Here is a 25,867-nt window from a genome sequence, read left to right on the forward strand (position 1 = left end):
CATCTCCCTCAAGCCTTTCCACTTGAAAGCTTGAGCGTGCATACGAAGTCCCATACACCCGGGGCTCCATCGTTCCAGGGATGAGATATAGAGGACCGCTGTCAAGTGATCATACACATACATTTTCATCTTGGTTTTTTGAGATAGGGTCTTGCTAGGTTGCTTAGGCTGGCCTAAAACTTCTGTGCTCAAGGGACCCCTCCTGCCTCTGCCTCCCCAGTAACAATTAGAGGTGCGTACCATTCTGTCTGGCTCTTCATGTAACTAAAAAGCATCCCTCAACCAAACTATTTCGTACTGTTCTGAGGAAACCTTAGAGAGGTAGTTTCAAACACATACTGACAGATGATGTCACCAGTTTTATGTCAGTTAACTTATGACATGACATGCTGGGTTGAATGTCTCCACACTGTCCCTAGTCCAGAGCAATGTGGTGTGTGAGTGTGCATGTGGGGGAGGGGGGGAGGGGGAAGGTGGACGGTAGGCACCAAAATCATTCAAAGCAGCAGGCACGTCACTGTGCTTTCCCAACGAGCCACCTAGGCCTTCCTGACACAGACTTCACATTTACCGAAGTGATAAACGCAATCCCACCCCAAGACCTGCTTCTGTGGAGAAAAGTAATATATACAGAAGCAGGAAAAACAGAGTAATAAACCAACAACTGGCCTTTAAACATATCAAAAGCTAAAATACGATGTGTAATTATCATTAAAAGAGAAGAAACTAAAAACTGAGAGAACATTCTATGTCTGAGCTAATGGCATCTCTTTGGTATGATTTTCAGATAAAATGGGTCTCAATAACCTAGAACAACAGCTTCTGCTTCATCCCAGGGAGACAGCTTCCCTCCTTTAGAACAGCAAAGGGATACTAAAGAAAGACTCAGCATGGGCATGAGACAGGGGAAGCGGCTGGCCCCATCTCCCATCCTGAGGTAATAGCTTTCTCAGTGTACCCTTCCCACCCTGCATACTCCAGTTTCCCCACCCAGAAAAATCACTTGCCAGGACCAACCAGAGCCAGCCTAGCCTGCAAGCCCTGCAGGGTAAACAGCTCCTATCACAGCCTTCCTTCTCTTATCTGCCTCACAAACTTCCTACACCAGCTGATTCACCCAGCAGACAAGCCAGGTCCAGCCAGAACCCGTTCTCCTTCCTCACCCCTACAAACGGAGACCTGGTGGAAAGTTCTGGTTTCAGCTAAGTCTTGTCATCCCCAAGGTACTTCAATCCCTCAGATTTCATACTATTCGCCCCCTGGGTGACTGCCCTACTCCAGGCCTGCAATACAAGAATTGACTTAGCAACCTTGGTATTCACAGTGCTTACCAGATAAAGGCAGGAAGAGAGAGGGTGCGAAGGTACCCACATGCATTTTACCAGACTGGGGCAGAAGGATGTAGGCCACAAACTGAAAACAAACCTGTGATTATAATTTCAATCCAATTTTTACTTGATTTCATGATGGTTGGCGGTTATACCCAATCAAGTTACTTGTCCATAGCCAGAAAACAAAGAGTACACTTTTGGCAGCTACTAATTTGCATATACTGGACAGAGAATGTCAAGAGGAAAAGGTTATTACCTGGTTTGTTCCTGCTGCAGTGTGTTGGGATCAGGTATAAAATATCTTACTCGAAAATGCAGGGTACAGGGGAAACCTCCTACAACATTTTTCAAAAACAAATTAGGTTTTCCCTTTAAACAACAAAAAAGTCCATGAACATAGCTGCTGCTCTCCCTAAGGGAATACTTATCACTCCACCACAAGCTACCCATTATAAAAGCCCCGGTTTCAAATCTAGAATGTTTAAGTTAACTGTTTAGAAGTCTCCAAGTACACCAAAAGTATTTATATAGCATACTTCAATGGTGGTACCACCCACTTCCGGCTGTATGTTTGCCTTAGGGCCCTGTTCAAACAAGGATATCTGTATTAAGAATGTTTAAAAGTCTTAAATTAGCATCTATACATAAATCTCACAAAGAACAGCAGCTGCTTACATTTACATAGTGACTTATGCTTTCCCAATGTCTCCAGGTAGCATCTAGAACCCTGACACCACCATGGCTGCCTGCATGCTAAGTGGTCCTACTTTACAGATGGAGAAATGTAAACAGCTCTCTGGATTAGGTAGCCAGTGACAAGACCAGAACATTTGGTAGCACTGAAGTTTCTGACTTGATGTTTTTTTTTTTCTTTTTGAAACTGGAAACCATTTTTACGATTTCAGTTCAGAGTGTATTAAAATAGTCACCGAGATTCTGAGTGCCACACAAGTCACTCAGATATTACGCAGGCATCAAAACCAAGCGCCAGTTTGCTTGTGGCTAAAACTAGCCACGTGTCTGATACAAGATCAGACCAGTTAGGGTTAGGGCATTGGAAGATCAAGACATGTTGCCAAGACATGAGGAGACCTTTTGACTTCTTGGTAAATATGCCAAGGTCCTGTCTGCAGGCTCAGGTAGCACTTTCGGGCTCTCTGAAATCCAAGTCCTTCTGTGGGCTGCCCAGCTGGCCGATCCTTCTGCTCATCTTGCCTTCTGCCTTGTTCATCTTGGCTCTACACCTCCCCCACATCCCCTAAATCTCTTAGTTCCTTCCTTTGTCACCTCTGGGCTGGTACCAAAAGAATCTTTGACGGTAGCTGTGTGCCTCTGTATACACACCTAGCTGCCAGTGGGTGGCGCTAGCTCTGTAGCAAAGTTTTTCCATGGCCTGTCTTTGTCTTACCTCCTCAGTCTTCCCGCTTCTATCACTGTTATTTTGGTGTCTCAGGCAAGGTCTCTCTGTTTTTCTTGTTTCTTCTGTGTATTCAGAGCGTGAGTGAGGGTGTGTGTGTGTGTCCATGTGCGTGGGTGTACAGAGTACTATCATGGAATTCCTCTTTTCTACTTCTACACTTGACCATGATAGCAGGGTTCAAATGGGGTTTGGACTGCATTTCCCAGGCTCAGCACAGTGCTTTGCCTTGGTCTGAGCACTGGGGATGTGTCTGCTGCAAGGATAAGCCAGAGAGAGGATGACAAACAGTTGCCTCTCGTGACTGGCCACCTCCTGTGTGTCAAGAATCGTGAAGGGTCAGGAGCTGAGCAGAACAGTCCTGAGAGGCAGTTAAAGCACCTCACTGTGAAGGGACAGCAAGAGTGCTCAGCCACAAGGGCGAAGAAATGAGAGGGGAGAGGAGAGGTAGCACTTCCCTTCAGACAACAGGAAGTATCTGAGGAGCCCTGAGGAATAGCAGGAGATGGGCTTAGGGACAAGGAGAAACGAATCTACTAGAGAGAGAGGAGACTGAAGGGTGGTTCAGACAGAGTCCTGCAGACTAGTCAAGTTAGTCTGGGACACTAGGTACATATGGGGCCAACAAGAGCCATGAGGGAAACCAGGATGTGAAGGGCTGCCCAGGGGACAGGTTGGGCATGGCTGGAGTAGCTGTCCCACTGGGAGCTGAGAGCAATAGAGAGAGAGGCCCACTCATTATGGATGAACCAGCATCTGTGCTGTTGGAAATGATGAGAGTTTGTGCCGGTCTCCCTTTATGTGTGCATGTGTGTGTGTGTGCGGGTGTCTGCATGTGCACATGAGGGCACGGGTTGACGTCAGGGGTCGTCTACCACTGCTCTCCATCTTCGTTTTCTGAGACAGGGTCTCTTGCTAAGCCTGGAGCTCACTTTCTGACTAGACAGTCTGGCCAGCAAAATCCAGGAATTCCTGTCTCGTCTCCAGCGCTGGGATTATGGGCACGCTCCACAGTACCCAGCATCTTAAGTTAGTGTTAGGGATCTGAACTCAGGTCCCTAAGCTTGTACAGCCACCAGTTTTACCACCTAAGACATCACCCCAGCACTTCTATGTCTCTCGTATACTAGGCTAAAAAAGATTATCCTTCATCCACTTGCTTCCTTAGAAAAACAACTGAATGCTCCTTGTCCTGAGCCGCCTCCTCTCCCCTCACCCTCAAGGCTGCTCTGAAGCATCTCTCCCTGACCCCGAACCCACCACCCCTTAAGTCCCCAATGAGGGGAAGACAGTTTGCCATACATCCCATGACCAAGCGAAGCGAGATCATACCCACCTTTCAGCTGCTTCCTGAGGGGTTTGCTTGCCTCAAGCCATCTCTGTTAAGTGAGAAAAATAAGCTATGAAACCAACCCAAGGAGGGAAGCGGCACATCTTACATGTAAGCACTTACAGGAGAGTCCACTGGGTCATCGCCATGTTGCAAGCCAAAGTATTCCTTCTCCGTCACGCCCAGGTGGCCATAGGCCATATCCAGAAGGGACTGGCCCAAATCTTGTTTCTAGATGAAAACCATCAAGTATTAAAATGAACCAAGAAATAGAAGTCACAATTATTTTAACAGTAGGTAAAAGAGAAAGTACAATTTTCTGAGATTTTATGAATAAATACGTCCCACAGAAACAAAAGCATTAATAAATTTTGGGTTACAAGGCTGCAAGGAGGGATACGGTAGTAAGGTTAAGACAAACTACATTAATACGCTTTCAGACACTCTGGATTTAAGGGACTGAGGAGAAAGGTCGGTAGACTCCCTGCCTTACAAGCGTGAGAACCTGTGTGTGTACGGGGGAAGACACAACCCTGGAACTTGCTGGCCAAGCACTCTAGCTGAATATGGAAGCTTCAGGTTCAGTGAGATCACATCTCAAAAAACTAAGGCAGGGGCTAGACGGATGACTCAGTGGTTGAATGCTTCCAGAACTTGCAGAAGACTGAAGTTCTGTTCCTAGCACCAAAGCCAAGCAGCTCACAACTGTAACACCAGCTACAGGGGGCCTAATAATGCCTTCTTCTGGCCTGTGACTGCACGTACACTATTAACACAGAGACACAAAAATAAAAATGTATCTTAGTGGTGATGCACATTTTCAATCCTTGTACTCAGGAGGCAGGGGCAGGCAGATCTCTATGAATGTGAAGCCAGCCTGGTCTACATAGGGAGTTCCAGACCAGCTGTGGCTACACAGTGAGACTCTGTCTCAAATAAGTAAACAGATTAGATAAGATAGGTGATAGACAGACAGACAGACAGACAAAATGTTAAAAAACATAAAATAAAGAATAATGAACGAAGATATCCAATATTGATTGGCCTCTTGCAAGCCTGGTCAACCTAACCAACTCATGAAGCTCCAGGCCAATGAAAGACTGAAGGCTTCTGGGAAATAATATTTCAGGTTGTCTTCTGGCCTCTACATAAACACACACACACACACACACACACACAGAGAGAGAGAGAGAGAGAGAGAGAGAGAGAGAGAGAGAGAGAGAGAGAATAAGCGAGCTTAACTTAGCTTTCTTAGGTTGCTTCCATCCTTAGCTAAGGTTCTCCAGTGACTTCTAAGTTGGAAAACTCACACATTATACAGCAAACACGCCATGACCTGCTGCGGATTACCCACAGCAAATGCTAATCCCAGGTCAGCTCCTGTTGGCTGCTGGGGGCCCAGTTGCAGCTCCTTCCCCTGGAGGAACCCAGAGAGTGTGCAGGGAGGAAAACTCTCTACTAACAGCTAAAAATACTCGAATGCCATCCAAAATACCCTCAAAGTGACTTGGCCTGTGTCCCCCATGGGATTATCTGCCCTGCTGCTTCTCGTCATCTGAAGTGAGAAGCCGGTGGGGACATTTAGCCACACTTCACTCCAGAGCGGGACACAGCAGCCTGCACCAGTGTTTATGGGGCAGTCCCATGTGGGCACTGGGACAGTGCCACAGGAAGCACCTCTTTCCTTGCTTGGCTGCAGGAGGGGTGACTAACATGGAGTGTAAAACGCTGTCAAGTGCTTTGAACCGGTCAAGGCACAGTAGACAGATTTCTTAGAGGACACAGTATGGACAGTGGGGTACACCTGGGGACAAGGACAAGGAACCCTTGTTAGTTTAGTAGGGTAACAGGGTGGAGTGTCACCCCTCCCATCTTTCTAGTGGACCCACCCAATCTGAAGCTGACTGCACAAACAAAAGACAGCTGGGACGCCGTGAGACACGCACACAGAACAGGCGCGGAGCACTTGGGAGATTTCAAATTCTGTTTTCAGAGGTTGACCTCCCAGGAATGCTTTGAACCCAACCCATTCAACTCAGGACAATGCAAGTCAGAAATAGACAGGTACAGAAGAGGCTCTTCCTGTGAGCTTCTAAGAGCAGACAACGTGCAGAAAGTGGGTCGCAGAGACCAGGGCGGGGAGAACGAGGTAACGCCTGGACACTCCTGCAGCAGCTTCCGCGTGACTTCATGGGATCTGGTCTGTTGGGTATGAACTTGGCCATTTTCAGGAGGCAGCACCTGTCCACCCTGAAGGCCTCTGGACCTGCCACCATCAATCACAAGAGAGTCTTCACGGGTTTTTAAAAAACAATCCAGCCCACTCATTCCCCCAAGTTTTCAGATACGTGTGTGTGTGTGTGTGTGTGTGTGTGTGTGTGTGTGTGTGTGTGTGTTATGCACAATTATGGGTACACTCACCTCTGGGGTGTGTGGAGGCCAGTGGTTGATGCTGGGATATGTTCAATCACATCTCCCCTCATATCTAGGACAGAATTTCTCACTGAACCTGAGGTTTACATTTTCAGCCACACTGGCTGCTCAGTGAGCCCGAGGGCTCTTCCCATCCCAGCCCCTGTGCTCGGTTACAGCCATGTGTACCATTAGCTACTTTTTACGTATGTGCTGAGGATCTGAACACCTCATGCCTGCAGAGCAAGCACTCTACCTACCCACTGAGCCATCTCTCCAGCACACGAGACAATCTCCTAATTCATTAAAGCTATCTTCTCACTTATTGTAATTATTACTTACATGTTTTGGGATAGTGTTTATGTAACGTGTCATTAGTAACTGTAATTCACTGAACACCCACAAAGTAGCCCAACACTGGCCTTGCCATGGAGGACCAGGCACTGAGAGGTGCCATGCCCGGCACACCCACACCATCAACCAGTGGCTGCATGATCACCTGACTTGGAGTCTGTGCAACACCAAAGCCCCGTGTTCTTGCTGGGCTGAGCCTCTCACCTCTGAACTAGAGAAACATTCAGGTGTCAATTCTAGTTCCCAGAGGAATTAAAATAGAATCCCATGTGCAGTGGCACACACCTTTCATCCCTAACATCCTGGAGGCAGAGGCAGAGGCAAGTGGATCGATATGAGTTTGAGGCCAGCCTGGTCTACATATCGAATTCCAGGCCAGCAGGGGATAGCTATAGAGTGAGACCATGAATGAATGAATGAATGAATGGAGTGGGCGAAGGGTAATAGAGGACAAACTAGACCAGAAAAACAGAACAGCAAGCCCTTGCCAGTTGGTTCAATTGGCTCTATCTTTCAGGTACCACCTTCTAGCCAAGCACTCAAAACTGTTCTGCCCAGCACCAGAATCTCTCTCGGGGACTGTTGCTGTAATCTCTCAGCCCTCTCTCTCCCTGGCTACTTCAGACTGAGTGACTCTAAGTCAGGCCATGTCAGGCTGCAAGTCCGAGCTCTCTACATTATCCCCTGTAGAAGCCAGTGTGCCCAGGCTCCAGCTGGCCTCTCACCCCATCCCTACTTGGAACCTTCTGATTCCACTTATCTCTGGCTCTCCTCCCCGAGGGCTCATGCCGTTCCCGGTGAACTGGCCTTTCACCATGTGGGTCCCAAGGCCTGTCAGGCTTGGTGGCAGGCACCTTCACTCCCTGAGCTATTTTGCCCTTCTCTTTCTTGATAATAAATAACACTCCCATCTTCAGAAGAGCAGAGCATGGCCTTAGAGACAGGTCAAGAAGAGAGCTGGGCTGGGGCAGGGGTGGGGGTGGGGGAGGAAGGCTGGGAAACAAGTCTGCTAATCACTGCCACTGTCTGCTGTCTGCACATCTGGGTCCGTGTGCTGCTGAGAACATTCTCACATCCACAGTACAGGGCAGCTCCCCTGGCCATGGTTTGGAAGAACTGAAAACTGTCTTTTGCCTGCACTAAGATCACTAATGGTGGTAAGGAGATAGAGACAGAAATGGGGGGGGGAGGGAAAGGGGACAGAGAGAGAGCGAGAGCGAGAGCGAGAGCGAGAGCGAGAGAGCGAGAGAGCGAGAGAGCGAGAGAGAGAGAGAGAGAGAGAGAGAGAGAGAGAGAGAGAGAGAGAAAGCAAACGAACAAGGTGACTGGGTAAAACCCCTGCAAGTCTTTAACCCAGGGCAGCATAGTCTACATAGTGAGTTCAGGCCAGCAAGGACCACATAGTGAGTCTCTGTCTGTCAAAGGAGAAGGTGGAGTAGGGGAGCAGTAGCAGCTACAGCAGGGGTCTGTCAGTTTTTGTTAAGGTTGAAGTGCTATGGCCTTTTCTGGTCACCACCTCTCCAATTTAATTTGTTGATTTGAGGCCCAGGCTGGCCTCAAACTTCTGCTCCCCTGGAGTCCACCTCCCAAGTGCTGAATCACAGGCCTTTACCATCACATCCGGCCCGGCTCCTCTACCATCTCTCTTTCTCAGCACATAAAACTGGGGCACAGGTGACTTGGGGCTGGAGTAGATGCCATAGGCCTGAGAGACAGAAGTCTATGCAAGGTGGTGGCTGTGTGTGGAGCCAGTTGAGACAGCTGCTGTCCTCGCCTCTCACAGCTGCTTACGTGAGGACCTGAGATCAAGGGCTCTGAGCAGGACCCAACCAGGACCTTTAGGACTCCTGCCACCATCTCACAGAGCACAGCTGCATGCCCAGTCCTAGGACAGTCTTGTCCTCGGGGGGGCTCACACTTTAGTAGGACACTTCTATCCTACTAATTTTTTTTTTTTTTTTACTATTTTGAAAAACATGAAGTCACGTGGGCTTGAATAAATCACATACAGAACACAGTCATCCAAGGACCAGCTCTGCCTAGGGGGGAGTTTGGGGTGGGGAGAGACATCCCAGACATATCAACATTGGAAGACAGCAACAGGTTCACATCCCTAAGAAGAGACAGGAGCACAGGTCCCACGCACGGCTCGATCCCACCAGTTCTGAAAGCCCAGGCTTTCCTTGTTCAGCTAATCTTTTTCATTTTGTAAACCAAGAACTTAAAAATAAGAGGATTTAGGCAGAAAGGAAAAAATTATGGAAAACTTACATTAACTTTAAAGGTCTGTACCAAGCCATCTAAAAAGCGTATGCTGCAGATGACCTCAGATCGAGTTTTCTCTTTGGGCAATTCGGAGGTTCGTGTATTATTAATTCTTCCACCCAACGCACGTAACCGGGAGGTCATAACGGCCGCCGAGTAACCTGTAAGATGAGACATTGTCAGTGCTTTCCACGGCAGAAGATCAGGCCCCACACTGTTCCTCACAGGTTGGCTTGGATCCTCACAGCATCAGCTACAGAACCTGTAGGCAGGAGAACAGGGTAACAAAGCCATCTTTGCATTTGACTTTTGAGGTGCGCTAAGCAGGTGGTTCTCAACCTTCAGGTTGCGGCCCATTTGGGGGGTTGTCAAACACCCTGTTCACAGGGGTCACCTAAGTCACTGGAAAACAGAGATTTACATTATAAATCACAACAGTAGCAAAATCATAGTTATGAGGTAGCAATGAAAATAATTTTATGGGTTGAAGTCACCATGAGGAACTGTATAAATGTGTCACAGCATCAGGAAGGTTGAGAAGCACTGCTAAGCTCAAAGATGTAATACCACATTAGGTCAAGGAAATACATACATGGCTTATTTGTCTGTCCTATTATCTCTGAGGTAGTACCTTCTAATTTCCTAGAGCATAATTCCTACCTTAGGTATTTGTAAGTTTTGCAAAACTAAAAACTAAGCATGAAATAAATATGATGTAAAACACACAAAAGCCGGTTAATAAGTTATATTATATTAAAATTAAGAACTTCTACTTCTTTGTAAAAAAAAAAAAAAATGAAGATTTTATTTTGGCTGGAGAGATGGATCGGCAGTTAGGAGCACACACAGCTCCTGCAGAGGAGCAAAGTTCTAGTCCCAGCATCGGTATCAGGTAGCTCACGACTGCTTGTTAACGCCAGCTCCCATGGAACCAATGCTCTGCCCTCTTCCCTGCCCTCTTCCCACCTCTGAGGGCAATGCTCGGACTCACACTCAGACATATGGGCATACTAATAATCAAGGTAAAGCATTTTCTTTTTTAAAATGGGAAGAAATGTAGTTCTTAGGCAATTGCTTATCAAAGAAATGCAAAATAGAGCCATAAAACAAAGTCCCCCACTGCAGGACTGACGGAAGACAGTGTGGAAAGGGTTCGGCTGTCCTACCCTCTGACCTGCTGCATAGAACACAAATAAACACAACTACTTTTGCTGGGTAGTGGTGGCGCGCAGTGGTGGGAGGCAGAGCCAGGTGGATTTCTGAGTTTGAGGCCAGCCTAGTCTACAGAGTGAGTTCCAGGACAGCCAGGGCTACACAGAGAAACCCTGTCTCGAAAAAAAAAAAAAAAAAAGATTGTGTTTGCGCCCCAGTGAGCACAAGGAGACTAGAGGACATCTTGCAGGAGACTCCTTCCCCACCGTGGGTTCCAGGGATTGAACTCAGATTGTCAGGCTTGAGGGCAGATGCCTTTGCCTGCTGTGGCCCCTCACCACAACACCCGCCCTCCACCTTTACGCTGGTTTTATTAGAGAGCTCAACAGCGGGCTGGCAGAATAAAGAGACAGATGACATTTACAACTGAACACAGGGCCCAAGGGCGAGCTTCCTGTGGAAGTGTTGAGGTCTAGGCCTCCACAGAAAAGGCCAGAACTGTGACTCAGTATGGGAAGGGAGAACGTGAGACTAAGGGGTTCCTCAGAAGAGCAGTTGCAGATGAAGGTTGTAGGAGGACATGCCTCCCCCGCTCCACGCTGTGCTTCCTGCTTTCTGACTATTCTACACAGGTACCAGTCCCTGGGGGAAGCCTTCCAGGGTCTCTCAGGCAGTCATACAGGGTGTTAGACTCTCAACTGTGCTCACTGTAATCCGGCACTTAAAAGTCATGTTGTGTGTTTCTAGCTGCATTTCCTACTACACACCACACTCCATAAGGACAGGACTAAGGTCTGGTTTGGCTCACTGTGCCTCTGACACTCAGCTCTGTAGGGCAATCCCTTAAGTACTCCAGTAAACCAATAAATGCACGAAAGAATGAGGCAGAGTGAAGTATCTCCTAGTCTTCTAGGTGATGCTCAAGTTATCCATCTAGGCTCCATCTGCTCTGGGGGACCAAGGCAGAGACACCCAGAGAGATAGCACCAAACACCAGGGCAGGGCCAGAGATAAAGACTTAGGCAATGGGAAGAGAGAAGTGTGTCACTCATCTGTGGGAAGGAGGGCACAGCAGACCAGAGACTGAAAAATCAAACCTCTGAGATAGCAAGGACCACAGACTAGGTACAGAAGATGACAGAAGCTATGCACCGAGTCACTCGCAATAAATGTAAGGTGTTCTAGGTAAAGTTTTCTAACTAGCTAGGGACAGGAAACCTCAAATATTAATAAAAAAAAAACAAAAACAAAACAAAATCTTTCCTGGGGACTAACATTACTAAGAAAGAAAAAAAAAAGAAAGAAAAAGAGAAAAAAAAACCAACACACACACTCACTCTCAACCACAGAAATTCCCACCCACCCACCACCTCCACTATGCCCTTTTCAATAAAAATGTCACAGGAATCAGGGATGCATTTTCTGAGTAATACAAAAAGTTATCAAAAGACAACAAATGTGTTCCCGAATGCTTTATCCCACACGCAACTGAAAATGTCAGCTCTGTTGCTTGCTTCTTCTTTAAGAATCCCAGGTGGACTATGTTCTTTTAAGATACAACAGCACAGTTATGAAGGGGATTATTAATGGGCGCCGGCCCTCAGAGCTTCCTTGAGAACTTCTGGAGATGATTCTTGGCCCTACCTCCCATGGGCATTCAGTGCCCTGGGCCTTTGGGAGCCCCTCAAAGGGCAGTCTGGGAGCTGAGGTCGTTGAGGTCCAGAGAGTGGCTCTTCACGTGGCTAGCCTTGGAACACAGTTAGGTCTGCCGAGCAGATAAAGTATCCTCACATAGACCCTGAACAGAAAACCAACAAGGTCTTCAAGGAGGAAGCCGGGAATGAAAGCAACAGGAGCCAGCATGCCAACCACCGGCAGGGCTTTGTAAATCCACTTCTCCCAGGCAACCTCTTATTCCTGTGCCAGCATCGGAGATCCTAGCACTAAAAAACTGAATCACGGTTGATGCTTCCCAGCATGGCCAGCGTGTATTCAGGGAGACACTTCCCTCCTTCCTGATTGTCACATGAAGGCCTTGGAACCTAAGGACAGTGTCATTGAAAGATTTTTCATAAAACTGCAGAATAGTCTTCCTGTAATTGTCCCTAAAACAAACCTCGATAAGAGCTTGCTTGACATTGACGCTGAATTACATATTATCAAGCCAGGAGGTGTTTCCAGATTGTCTTGAAATTGTATCTTAAACAATCTGGCCGGACAATAGATGCTGACTAATTGCCCTGTTTCCTGTACCGAAGCAATTGGGGAACTTGGGGTTTCTATGGCTTCCTTTATAAGCCTCTTAATTCTAAACAAAGCCAAAACCCAAACAGGAACACACTGGCCTGGTAACCACGGACATCACAGCTGCAGATGAAGCCACTGACATCATGGGAGCTGAGCCTATCTATTTGCACAGTGTTTCAAATCAAAGAGCTCTGGGGTAGCTGGAACACCGGCTGTGGGTTCTACTGTGATTCAGATCTTAATCAAAGATGATATTCTAAAAACATATTATAGAGAAAGCATGATCTCATTATGCACACAGCTGGGGCTCAGTAAATCCTGCAGAGTTAGAGCTGGAATAGACAGGTGCCTAGCATACTGTAGGGACGAGGACAAGATATGCAAGAGAAGGTGTGGTTTATTTATTACCACTGAGGTGGGGGGTCTCGTGTAGCCAAGGCCAACTTACTACATAGCTGAGGTTGGGTGTAACCCTCCTGCCTTCACCTCCCAAGTGCTAGAATTACAGGTATACGCAACCATGCCTGGATACAAGGCTCTTTATCAATGCTAAGTTTCTGATGTGGACAGGAACTGACTATAGAATCCGGATTTTGTAGGGCTATCTGAATGTCAAGTATCTTACACATTTATAAAGGCTTCACATCTACAGTGCTATCCTTTCTAAAGCAATTCGCTGGTGTTCACAGGCGGCTGCTACTATAGATGTTATATGCCTCTGGAAAAAGAAAGAAGGAAATTAGGACTTTAATTCCAGAATGCATGTTTCAGGGCCCAGGGATGGAGCTCAGCTGGTGTTTGTGTGGCAGGCCTGGGGCCCTCAGTTTGATCTCCAGCCCTGCATAAACTGGGCAACCTCCACCTGTAACCCCAGCCCCTCAGGAGTAGGTGGAGCCAAGGATAGCCGAAGCTTAAGATCATAAGACTTTCAGAAAAAGATAAATGGATACTGACTCAATTTAATTTAGTTGATTTGAGACAGGGTCTTATGTAACCTAGGCTGGCCTAGAAGCGTCTATGTAGTGGAGGATAGATTTGAAAATCTTGGTGCTCCTACCTATTAGATGCCAAGATTACGGGCATGCCACACCACAACCAGACCTTTTTAAAGAAAACAGTCTGGATTTATAAACAAATGTGTGCGTATCCTGTGTAAGGGAACCGAGGGTAAACCTCAGGACTTGAGCCAAACTAGGTAATCACATTCAGGGTGACCTTGGCAATACTGCCATCTAGTGGCCAGCAGAGGAAAGCACTCACCCCCAACCCTATGACATAGGGGGTGACACAGGTTGGCTCTGTTCTTGTTTACCGTGCAATCAATCAATCGCTCTCTGGGTGTGTAACAATTTCTCTGCCGCTCAGCTTCTTTGTCCTAATTCTTCTTCCCTGCTGGGCTGAGGAAAGCTTTCTTCCTTCCTCTTTTTTCTTTCTAATTCTGAGTTGATAAACAGATGACGGATCTGATGGACAGAGAGATTTCTAGCACAGAAAGGAACACAGCCTCCTGAAGCGATGACTCACGAAATCGATAGCAATTCTCATCAATTGTCAATATTAATGGATGGAACATGGATGATTTATGAGTGAGAATCAGCAGCTTCTTTTCTTTTTTCTTTTTGCTGGGAACATGGAAGCTGGGCTGCATTTTGTAATAATTTAGTCCTGGTGCAGGAGGGGAAGGAAATCAACCAGGCCCTTAATAATCACGTCACATGCTTTATGATTCTCCCAGAAAAAAAAAAAAAAAAAAAAAAAAACAGTTCTTCAACCACTGCCTCCACCTGACAGGCAATGCCCCCAGGCCCTCTGGTTTGGGACCAGGATAAGGTGCCCTTACTAATGGAAGGGAGAATGCCTTTGTAAGAATAAAACTTTACAGGGGTGGGAGATGATACCGTGGATAAGACACTCAGTATCTAGCATGAGGACCGGAGTTTGGGAGTTCAGATCCTAGCACCTACATAAAAACCAGGCAACATGGCCACCTGTAATCCCAGCACTCAGGAAAAGGAGGCAAGCCGGCTCTCTGGACTAGCAGAATCTACAAGGCTCCTGGGTGAGTGAGAGAAGGTATCAGTGAATAAAATGGAGCTTGGCGTTGGAAAGCATCTACCATCAAACTCTGGCCTCCGTGGGCACCTGGAATCACATGGGTACAGACACACACTTACACGTAATGTAAAAAAGAACTCCTAAAGCAGAAGCAGGTGGGCCACTTGCACACGCTTGTGAGACACAGACACACGTGCTCCGTGCACACACACGAACATGTTTACAGAACACGCTCTCAGGCACACGCTACAGGCCTGATTATCATTTTATCTCTCTGCAGACTTTAGCACGGATCTCCCAAGACCAAGTTTGTTTATTTCAAAAGCACAGTGAAACTACAACACTCAAGAAAGCAAACACCGGCCAAGCGTTTATCTTACAGCTGATATTAAAATTTTACAAATTATTCTGATTCTTTTTTTGCCCCCTGTCCCAGGATGCAATCTGAAACCATGTTTATTTTACTGTCAGAGAGAAGACATAACTTTAATAACCCCCTACAATGATACAGGCAACCTGAGAGCCACACACTGGGAAACTGGTAACCACAATCTCTAGGGTTTCTTCTGGTTCTGCCCATCTGTGCCTATAACCAGGGTCTTGGGGGCCAGAATGCTATGTCAGTTTCTGAGCCTATGCTACAAGTTGTTTCCCTGAGCTACATAAAAAGCGTTTCCACAGCTCAGCAGCTGCCCCATCACTGGGCAGGCTGAGTGCTTCCTAAGTCATTGTGGATGAAGTGATAGATTTTCCAGTCTATAGCTCAGTGATGGGATTAGCCTAGAGGTCAAAACAGAGAAGGAAAGTTCAAAAGTGCTGTCACCTTGAGATTATGCAACCAGATGTCTCGGCTTATTCCCTCAGAGTTAGTGTCACCAGACCCCAAATTCTCATCACTGTAACACCCGAGAATAAAGACCAGGATACAAACACATACTGTATTCCTCTCAGATGTGTGTGTAACAGACGGCTAGCATTTTCCTAAAAGGGAGGGGGTCTACATTGTGTATGATTTATTAAAGTTCAGTTCAGCCAAATGAATTAAAAATGAGTGGTTTTGGGCTGCAGAGATGGCTCAACGGTTAAGAGCACTGGCTGCTCTTCCAAAGGTCCTGAGTTCAATTCCCAGCAATCACATGGTGGGACACAACCATCTGTAGTGGGATCTGATGTCCTCTTCTGGTGTGTCTGAAGAAGTGACAGTGTATTCACATATATCAAATAAATCTTTAAAAAGGAAAAAATGAGCAGTTTTAGTTTTTGCTTGTAAAATACTCACATATGTATGCATCAACATGGTTTTCATTTGATCAATTTTAATTATGTGCAGTTGGTAACAAAATTATGACGTGGCACATGGAATCTCACCTTTTCCCTCATGGCAGTGACTCTTGCAAACTGATCAACCCTGTCTGTCCACTGTCCCTTTCCTTTTCATGGCTTTCTGAATTTCTTAAATACAACCCTGCATATCAACACAAAGGAGCTGGCTCACTGTTAACATCAGCTTTCAGTGCTCACAGTGCTTACACTTGGAAAAGTAAGGTGCATGCTGGGAAGGCACGGCATGCTGGGCCGTGGATAGCCCCAGCATTCAGGAAGCAGAGATGGGAGAGGAAGCTATGGTCCTTGTCTCAAAGAATATGGTGGGGGGGAGTGAATGAGAAAGAGTCCCAATACCAACCGTGGGCCTGCATGGGCACACACATGGGTACACATACCTACCACACACACACACAACCTACTAAGTTAGCAAAACACGTCTGTTCATTAAAACAAGGCAACTTCATATTATTGCTAAATTAATGTTAAAATCCAGTAAAGAAAACTATCAAGCTTATATACAAAAACACACACACACACAGCAATAACAAAAAAACCACACACACACACACAGCAATAACAAAAAAGCTTTTAAAAGAATACTTTTAAAGTTAAAAGCCTGGGGGCTGGAGAGATGGCACAGAGAGGTTAAGACAGTTGCTCTTCCAGAGGACTCTGGTTTAATTCCAGCACCCACATGGCAGCTCACAATTGTCTGTAACTCCAGTTCTGGGGGGAACTGATACCTTCACACAGACACACAAGAAAAACACCAATGCACATTTAAAAAAAAAAGGTTAAATCCTGCTAACCAAGGATAATCACAAATGGTGTAAAAACAAATCTGCATATGCATTTATAAAGTGGATGCTTTTCATCAGAAGTGCACTTAAGAATTACCAATCAGTCTTGGCTTTCACAAAACTCTAGCAACTTCTCTTACACCACGAAGCCTCATGCTCCCAGACTTACAACTGCAGAATCAGCTCATTTGCTCCCTGGCCTTTAATTTGTTCAGAGAGGGGACCTCTCAAAGAAATCCCCACCCCCAACCCCAAAGCAGTACTGAAATAATCTGTCCAATCAATTCAATTCAAAAAAGGACCGGTGGTTAGCAACCTTGTTCTCAGATGACTTCAAAATGTCAAAATAGTTTTCTTACTCTAGAGCCTGGGGTTTATCCTTAGTTTTCATTTATAGGTTGAACACGACACTGTCAAAACTAACAAAATAAAAACGTTAGCCCAGACACTGGGAGGTTAGGAAGTGGCTTGGGCTCCTCAGAGCACAGGCTGGAAAGCAGGCTGTGAAGCCTCAGGCGGTGGAAAAGTGGCCAATAAACTTTATAACTTAAAGAGAAACAGGTTCCAGCCCTGCAGGCCTCAGCTACCTTCACACAAGTCTGCCTCAGGCAAGAGGAAGCCAGGCCCAGCACAAGAGGGTGGCAGCCCTGGGTAGGTATGAGAAGCCCTTTTCCTGGGGTATCAACACAGGGCAAAGGCAACCGAAACTACCCAGGTCCCGAGCCCCCTTCCGGTGACTCTTCTCCCTAGTTGATACCTGTCCGGGAGACTGTTGAAAACAAGATTTTTATTAGTTATTTTAATGTTTGGGAAGATGTTATCAAACCTGCAAGTAATCCCCAAATTCCGGTCTTCTACCCTGGTATTTTGGTCGCCCCGCCCCCTGCCCCCAGGACCTGTAGATCTTGTTTATAATTACTTTTGGCTTCCTTTGTTATTACTTTGGCAAAGGAGTTCCGGACCATTTACTCAATATTCATTTACTCGGCCCCAGGCCAAGCCAGGAAGTGGCCAGCGGGTGGGGGAAGGTAGAGGTGCCGGGAGCCTAGCTTCCATAGGATGTGAAGCCCTAGGGGACAGGAGACGAGCCCAGGAGGCAGGGACCTTTCACGGTGAGGTGGGTGACAGAAACAGCTCGCTAAGGTTTCCAGGCGTGGCAAAGACTCCACACCCAGGGAACTGCAGGGAAAGGTCAGGAGGGGAAGTTCAGGGAGGTTTTATAAGCTCCAGGGCAAAAGAGCCTAAGGGATAACTGATACCTTAGTGAGCTAGAGGGAGGATTAGGCCAGGTTCTTTTAGAGACTTTTATATAAAAGAGGAATCAGGAAACGGTGAGAGATTTAGCATAAGCAGTGGGAGGGTGGGAACTCCAACTTAATCCCATACTGGTGAAGGTTAACCTCAGCAATTGCTTAGTTTTTCTAAGAGTTATCTAGAAAAAAACAGACATTCTTGCTTCCCAAGGCCAGTTTTGAGTTTTGCAGAGAGTATGTACTCCAATTAGCAACTTTCCTAGGACTGATTCTTTTTAATCCAATGGTTAAACAGGTGACATGAACAGGTTTCAAGGCCTAGGAGGTGGCTCAGTCGGTAAATCTCTCCATGCAAGATTGAGAACCGGAGTTTGAATGCTTCGTAAGGTGCCCTGTAAAAGCTGGCACCTTCTGTGAAGGCTTCCAGAGCTCCTGTGGGGACATGTGAGGCAGACACAGAATTCCCAGAGGCTCACGGGCCAGTTAACCCCTAGTATGGTACAGAGAAATGAAATGCAGAAGAGAGACCCTGATCTCAAACTCGGAAGGATGCCAAGCGTCAACGCCCGTGTTCATTCTCTGACCACCACAAACATGTAACGACCCTCACACACACACCACGTTTACACAAACAACAAAAGAGGGAAACAGACTTCTGCTCAACAGAAGAGCCCAAGGAAAAGGCTTCGTAAACATGGAAGACACAGAGCTCTCCGCTGTAAGGGTGGGGAAGCTCCAAGGAATCTGGCTGTGGAAAGTGGGCAGTTCCTGGTTGGCCAAACCCATCACTAGAGGTAATTCAATAAAGGAACTCTATGACGCTCATGTTGAAAAGTTACTGGAGAGTATGAAAAATCAGTTTTAGGCTTTGGGGACCAAAATTCTATTGTGGCTTCTGTTTTGAAGATGCCTGGAGTATGTGTATTTCTGTTTATAGAAGCCACAGTCAACTGTAGCTCTGACAGAGTCTATCTCTTTACATAGATTTCCACGGAAATGATTCTACACCAATGCCTCATTCTTGAAAGTTTTAAATGGTCCATCAGATCACCCAGTGAGGTGTAAGAGCACTATTTAGAGAGAGCAAAGCATCATGTAAGGCTTAAAAACTGAGAATGAAGTACGTCCAATTTTTAGCACTTTCTACCTAAAATTAAGCAACCAACCTCTTTTCGTCTTGCTTGTGGACAGTTCCACCAAGCTCGGAACAGACTGGAAAAAACAGGATGGAATAAATTTACTCTGTAGGAACATGAATCAAGTTGCATAAACTTTACAAAAATACTGTGTTAATATTTGCCCTCCGCTGTGGCCACACCCATTTGGGTGTCAGCCTCTGTTATTTTGGTCTTGGGCTCCAGCCCCCACCCCTTTACAGCCAAAAAAAAAAAAGAGCAGCAGAAGCCTTCACTAAAGAAAACAGCTAAAGTCACTTTGAAAGGTTTGAGATGTGTTAATCATGGTGCATCCCAGCCAAGAGACTGGAATCTCACAGTGGAATGTCCTGCCAGCCTCCGCCCCTGCCAAGACGTCTGAAGCCAGGGCCAGCCCAGCCAGAGAAAACCCATACTCAATACCATTGAGCAGCCTTCCCCATGGTTTTTATCTCAAGGAAACGCAGAAAAATGTTCCAACCCTGATCCTTGCTCCCACCCCCACCCCTACTTCCCAGCCTCCTGGAAAGGCTTTTCTTCGGCCATCTTTTCTTTCCTTCATGGGTTTCCCAGGCAAGAGCCCATAGAGGCTCATTCCAGCCTTAAAGCCCTCTGCTTGCAAGGTTTCAATCCCAACGGGTCATCTTGGGTTAAACCAAACACAGTAACCATGCCAGCCGCTCCTGCCTCTAGAAACTGAGAATAAGATGTGCTTTTATGGTGCCTACTCAGCTTCCTGGGGTTTTTTCCTCTCATGATAAAATGAGGGCAGAAGATGAATAAAAGAAATGTATATGAACATTCAAAACGCCACGTTCTAGAGACTAAATATGTGCAAAATGCCAAAACGTATAATTGTTACTAATACAAGCAAGTGGTTAAACTCTTAAGATGCTGGTACTATTGCATTTATTTGGACTGAACCCAACACATGTTGAGGCCAGTGTTTGGTAAAGTGAATAAAACCCACTTTAGAGGAGTAACTCAGCAGGCCTCCACAGTAGACCAATAATGAGACTCTGGACAAACTGACTCACTTCCTAGGTCTCTGCTGCATCCCCTGTAAACATTTCTGAGGAGCAGCACAGTACCTAGTCTTCCATACCCACAGTCTCCACTTGACCCACCTCATTCTTAGGCCCCTGGGCCATCCCCATGCTGGGATTGCTATGGGAGGAACAGGAGAAGGTCCTACAGGGCATCCGAGGTTTCCAAGTGCTTTTCCATCCATTATCTCTCCCGACATCGTGGCTTTTGAAGGCACTGAACCGTTGTACAGGTCAGTAGATTAGCCTCAGGAAAGCATGCCCAGTCACGGTCAACTCCAACAGTCCTGTGGATCCCCACTCAGTGCTAGCATTACACAATTGCCAGCTCCAAGTCTCCTGACCCATGCCACTGGGCGGGAGGTGAATTACAGGTGATTCACTGCAGGTAAAACAGGGCCCGTACTTAATCACTGTCTCTGTAATTTACTGACTACAGGTCTATTCTTACCCTTTTGAGATAATCTTTATAAGCATTCTCCAAGGCTCACGTGGAGGTGAATTTCCTCTTATGAAGGAAGTGGTCCAGAAAAGCCACATTTCTCCCCAATTAATTCTGCAACATTAGAAACACAGGTTTATTACCCATGTTCCTCTACTGTAAGGTGACACAATGCTTTTAAACAGTATCTCAGAAATCTTAAAAAACAAACAACACCCAAAGGGCAGTCCTTTTTCTGTGAAGGTCATGGTTGTTTCAGCACCTTTTGAAATTGAAAAAGCAAACGATTCCCTCGGTTTTCTAATAGGTGCTGGCTGAAAAGCATCATGTGGCTCAAGGGCCTTCCAGCAGATCAGAAGCCATCCCAGGGTTAATTATTAGCTTCCTAAGAGCCACCGTACCTGAGGCCTGACCCTGGAGTTGACCTTGGGCCCCTCCTATCCTATGACCCCAGGGAGGTCCTCACAGCAGCCTAGACTCTGTAAACTTGAACTCAGCCAGCCCCTAGCTCTTTCACATTTGCAGGTACACCTAATGACCCCAAACAGAGGATCTAATTAATAAAGGCAGTTATTGTGGGACTAAGCAAGGGAGACACACCTAGGGTGTGTTAGAGACCTGAGTCTGCAGGAAGACATGAACAATCCAGCCTCAGAATCTAAAACACAAATGGGTGCTCAGGCTCAGCAAAATCTAATCTGCATGTGCCAAAGCAAGGAGGCTCTGAGCATCGAGCAATGGCTGGCCCTGTGGGGGAATGACACACGTTATCTCCAAGGACATGCTCTGGAGAGCATACCTGAAGGAAGTCAACAAGCCGTTCTCCGGTGTGATTTTGTTTGAGTTGTGTTCATGGGTGTCAGGAAGCTGTAACACCGCCATTTTACAGCATACCAGGTTGCATTATGACTGGCCCACACGTGTTCAGGTACTTCAAACACATCATGGACCTCCTGTCTTCTGGATTTACAGTGTTCCAAGTGGGTGTGCGTGACCACAGCTGGACATTCAACTGACTCTTCGTTAGTGGAGCTCAGATTTCAAAAGGACACACAGAAAACAGAGGAGAGGGAGCAGGTGACCAGGATAGGCAGTGACAGGATATTGAGGACAATCTAGGGTGGAGGTGGGTGAATCACCTAAGTTTACCATTTTCTTCTGTCTTTTTATGTGGCAGAACAATCCTTACACTGGACTAGACGGATACAGGGAGGTGGGGAGCCACCATGAATGCCACTCATGGCCACTCTGTGCCATACAACACCTTGCTGGAAATCTGTATCAGAGACAAAAACAGGGCTTAGGCCCTGAGCTGAGTCTGTGTGTCTCTGAGCCTGTGTATCTCCTATGTCATAATCCATCCCAGGGGCTCCTGAAAGAACCAAGCTTTCCCCAGGCACAGGATGCTAACGTTGACCTTATTATTAAATTGTGCTTTTCAAAATATATAGGGTCTAGAATCGACTATCTTAAGCACTTTTAAGTACAACTCTGTGACATTAATTATATTCATACGCAACATTGTGCAACTAGCACCACTATTTACAGAAAATCCCATCACTCCAAACAGAAACTCTGTACCCATTAAGCAACACGCATCTGCCCAATTCCAAGCAACCCCTCTCTACCTTCTGTCTCCGTGGACGTACCCACTTTGATCTTTCGTATGAGTATGTAAGTGTGTCCCAGTTTGCTTTCTATTGTGATTTAAAAAAAAAAAAAAGACCAAAACCAACTTGGGGAGGAAAGCATTTACTGGAGCTACAGATGACAGTCGATCCAGAGGAAGCCAAGACAGGGTGTGAGACAGACCATGGAGGGACATGCTACTTACTAGCTTGCTCTTCATGGCTGCCTCAGCCCACTTTTACACACCCTAGGAACACCTGCCCAGATGTGATATCTCCCAAAGTGAGCTGGGTCCTCTAGGTGTCAAGAATATGCTCCACAGACTCACTTAAAGGCCAATCTGATGGAGGCATTATCTGAACTGACAAGCCTCTTTCATTTGACTTGAGCCTGTGTCAAGCCTACAAAAAAAGCTAACCTAGACAAAATGGCATCAGGAAGCGTCTCCTTTTGAGTCTGGCTGACTGTTCTTCAGCATATTCTCTATGTCCTTCTATGTTTCAGCGTGTATGACAGCTTCTCTCCTTGTCAAGACTACCCAACATTCATTTCCCTTAGCTCGACTCATTTTCCCATGGGCTTTCATTCACTTGGATTCAGTTGCTGTCAGTTGTGCCTAGTGATGCAATCGACTTGAGTGTGCAAGAATCCATTTGGAACTAGCATAGTGGTCCACACCTTTAGTCCCAGCACTCAGGAGGCAGAGACATGTGGATCTCTGAGTTTGAGGCCAGCCTGTTCTACAGAGAGAGTTCCGGGCGGGCATGGCTACCCAGAGAAACTCTGTCTTAAAACAACAACAAATCCAGTGGATATTTTTTTCTGTTCAATGCCTAAGGACAGACTGTTAGGTTATATGGGAATTCCATATCTACCCTTCCCAAGATGTACTGGCTAGTTTTATGTCAACATTATACAAGCTAGAGTCATCAGTGAGGAGGAAGCCTCAACTTAAAAAAAAAAGCCTCCATAAAATCTGGCTGTAGGCAAGCTGTAGAGCATTTTCTCAATTAGCGATTGACTAGGGGCAGGCCCAGCCTATTGTGGGTGGTACTATCTCTGGGATGGTTCTAGGGTCTATTAAGAAATCAGAGCTGGGCAGTAGTGTCAAAGGCCTTTAATCCCAGAACTGAACTCATGAGGCAAGGCAAATGCACTCAGGACGCAGGGCAGAGGCAGGTGGGTCTCTGTTAAGTTCCACACCAGCCTGGTCTGCCAAGCAAGTTCCAGGACAGAGAAGAGTACACAGGGAAACCTTTTTGTCTTGAACCCCCCCCCAAAAAAAAAAAGGAAGTAAAGGAAAAAAGAGGAAGGATGGAAAAGGGACAGGCACAAACCAGAGGGGGGGGGGGAGGGAGGGAAGGAGGGAGGAAGGAGGAAAGCGAGCAAGCTGGCTGAGCAAGCAGGTAAGCAGCACCTTTCCTTGGTCTCTGCACCAGCGCCTGCCTCCAGGTCTCTGCCTTGTCCTGGCTTCCTTCAGTGATGGATTTCAATGTGGAAGTGTAATAGAAATAAAACTTTTCCTCCCCCAAGCTGCCTTTGCTTGTGGTGTTTCATCACAGCGATAGTAACTCTAAGAGAAAAGACCCACTGAACCTTCCTAGAGAGCCTACCAACTATGTGTTTCCTATCCCCGCTAACACTTGGGTGTTCCCCCTCCCTTTTCCTCTGGTTACGACGACCATTCTCCTGGGCATACAGTAGTATTTCATGCCTTGGATTTTCCCAATCATAATGACTAACAACAATGAATGAGTCCCTTCATGCAATGCGTATTGGCCACCCACCTTGCTCCATTCAAGTCCTCTGCTCACTACTGAAGCGAACTTGTCAAGATTAGAGCTGGCAAATTTTAGGACATTTTTCTAAGGACTGATTTTTAAGCATATGTGTCTCTGTGTGAGCTTGGTTTATGACTGCAGTGTCCACGGAAGCCAAGGAGGGTATAGAATGCCCTGGTTGTTAGGACCTGCTTCTAATATGGGTGCTAAGACGGGAACTTGGGTCCCCCTGGATGAGAAGGAAGTGTTCTTGACCACTGAGCCATCTCCCTAGCCCCCAGCTTTAGGAACAAGTTCCTAATATTAAATTTGTATGAGCTTATGATTCTAAAACACTTTCTCCTGTTCTATAGACTGCCATCACTTGCTTGGATGCACCGACATTCATTTCAATGGAACTCAATGTGCTTCTTTTCCTTTGTGGTTTAGGATTTTGGTATCACATGCCGAGAACCCACTGGTAAATCCAAGGCAATGAAGACTGATCCCTATGGCTTTCTCTAAGAGGTTTTGTGGCTTTAGCTTTTATACTTAGGTCTTCAACATATTTCCAGTTGATTTTCTGGATAGGGGATGAAACAGAGTTAACACACGGGGCTGGAAAAGATCAGCCCCCCAGTCAATAACTACCCAATCACTGTGAGGAAGCCACTGTGAGTAGAAAAACCATCACAGAGCATGCATACCTGAACCATCCACCTGATGCTCCTGACTGCTATGGGACCACCCACAGCAGGGAAATACTAAATCTGAACAACTAAACAGATTAAAGACTAAATGTTTGTGAATAAACCATGGTGTTTACACACACACACACACAAACACACTGGCTAGCCTAAAATGACACAGAATCAACTAAACACCCCTAAGGAATGACAAGACCAAGTGTCCCAGCCCTGGGATGCTCAGCCTATTCTGACCAGCTTCCTGTCTCGGGTCCTTGTCACATGGATGAGGAACTGAGACAGGACCTTCCCACAGCCTGGGCTTCAACTCCCGAGGCCTTACCCAGTAGCGAGCATAGTCTGGTTCGAGGTGTTCACCGACATAGAAAGATCCGTGGCATTGTTCTGACCCCAGCTTTCAGACCTCCCTTAGCTTTCAAGCTCCCTTGACTGTTCCCAGCTTGTGTCAGGCTTATTCTACCTCCGGGGTTCGTACCTGCTGTTCCCTCTTCGTGACACCCTTTAGATATTTGGCTCTCTCCCTTCCCTCGAGTGTCTGCTCACATTTTACTTTATTGATATGGCCTTTCACGTCATTCCTTACACCCAGAATCCCACTTTTCTCCTGACCATGTGAGTAAGTGGATGGAAGACAAACAGCACACTCAAGTCTGTACGATCCCACTAAACATCAGAGGTTTTCTAGACGGTTCCCTATGTGCCTCTGCAGCCACACTTACTTTTGGACCTGCAGGCTGTCTGAGACCCCTGAGCTGTACCAAGGTCAAAGAGGGCAGGGACACCACATGTCATCCAACACTCCTACATCTGTCAGTCAAGCTCAACATGTGGGTGGCAACTGACTTAGCCACAAGAGATGGAATCTCTACCCGTAATAGGTGTTTGTGAGATGCACATGGGAATGAGTAAGAGGCCATCTCACCCACGGGGGCTTGTGCTCACACTGTGAAAAAGGGGCTGTTAGCCTTAACATATTCCAATGGAGCCAGAAGGTGGTTATGGACAATGATTCCCAGGAGCCTACTGCCAGGAAACATTTAGACAAGTGAAAAAGGTTGTAGCTGCAAAGTTCTTCCTCCTGGTGGCATCTGCCACACTGAAAAAAAAAAAAATTGAAGGGCCAACTGCCAACTTTTGGGGGCCACTTAAGTGTGGAACAAAATAGCCACAAGACAGCCATGAAAATG

At 46.5% G+C, this 25,867-nt stretch overlaps 1 protein-coding gene across 4 annotated transcripts in view; it reads right to left on the bottom strand.

The window, feature by feature from the left end:
* Nucleotides 1-25,867, bottom strand: part of Ptpn3 (protein tyrosine phosphatase non-receptor type 3) — a 113,396-nt gene that overhangs the window by 72,627 nt on the left and 14,902 nt on the right. For 3 of the 4 annotated variants that reach the window (XM_028779884.1, XM_028779882.1, XM_028779883.1), the window contains exons 2-5: nt 9,116-9,270; nt 4,202-4,309; nt 4,085-4,127; nt 1,588-1,666 (exon numbers count right to left, since the gene is read on the bottom strand). In XM_028779884.1, the coding sequence (XP_028635717.1) occupies nt 1,588-1,666; nt 4,085-4,127; nt 4,202-4,309; nt 9,116-9,253 (368 nt within the window). In that variant the 5' untranslated portion in view covers nt 9,254-9,270. Of the gene's footprint in view, nt 1-1,587; nt 1,667-4,084; nt 4,128-4,201; nt 4,310-9,115; nt 9,271-25,867 lie in introns of those variants that run through there. The other variant, XM_028779885.1, reaches the window with a different exon arrangement.

This window comes from Grammomys surdaster, unplaced genomic scaffold, assembly GCF_004785775.1.
Source record: "Grammomys surdaster isolate TR1022 unplaced genomic scaffold, NIH_TR_1.0 363, whole genome shotgun sequence".
In the NCBI taxonomy this organism is placed as follows: Eukaryota; Metazoa; Chordata; class Mammalia; order Rodentia; family Muridae; genus Grammomys; species Grammomys surdaster.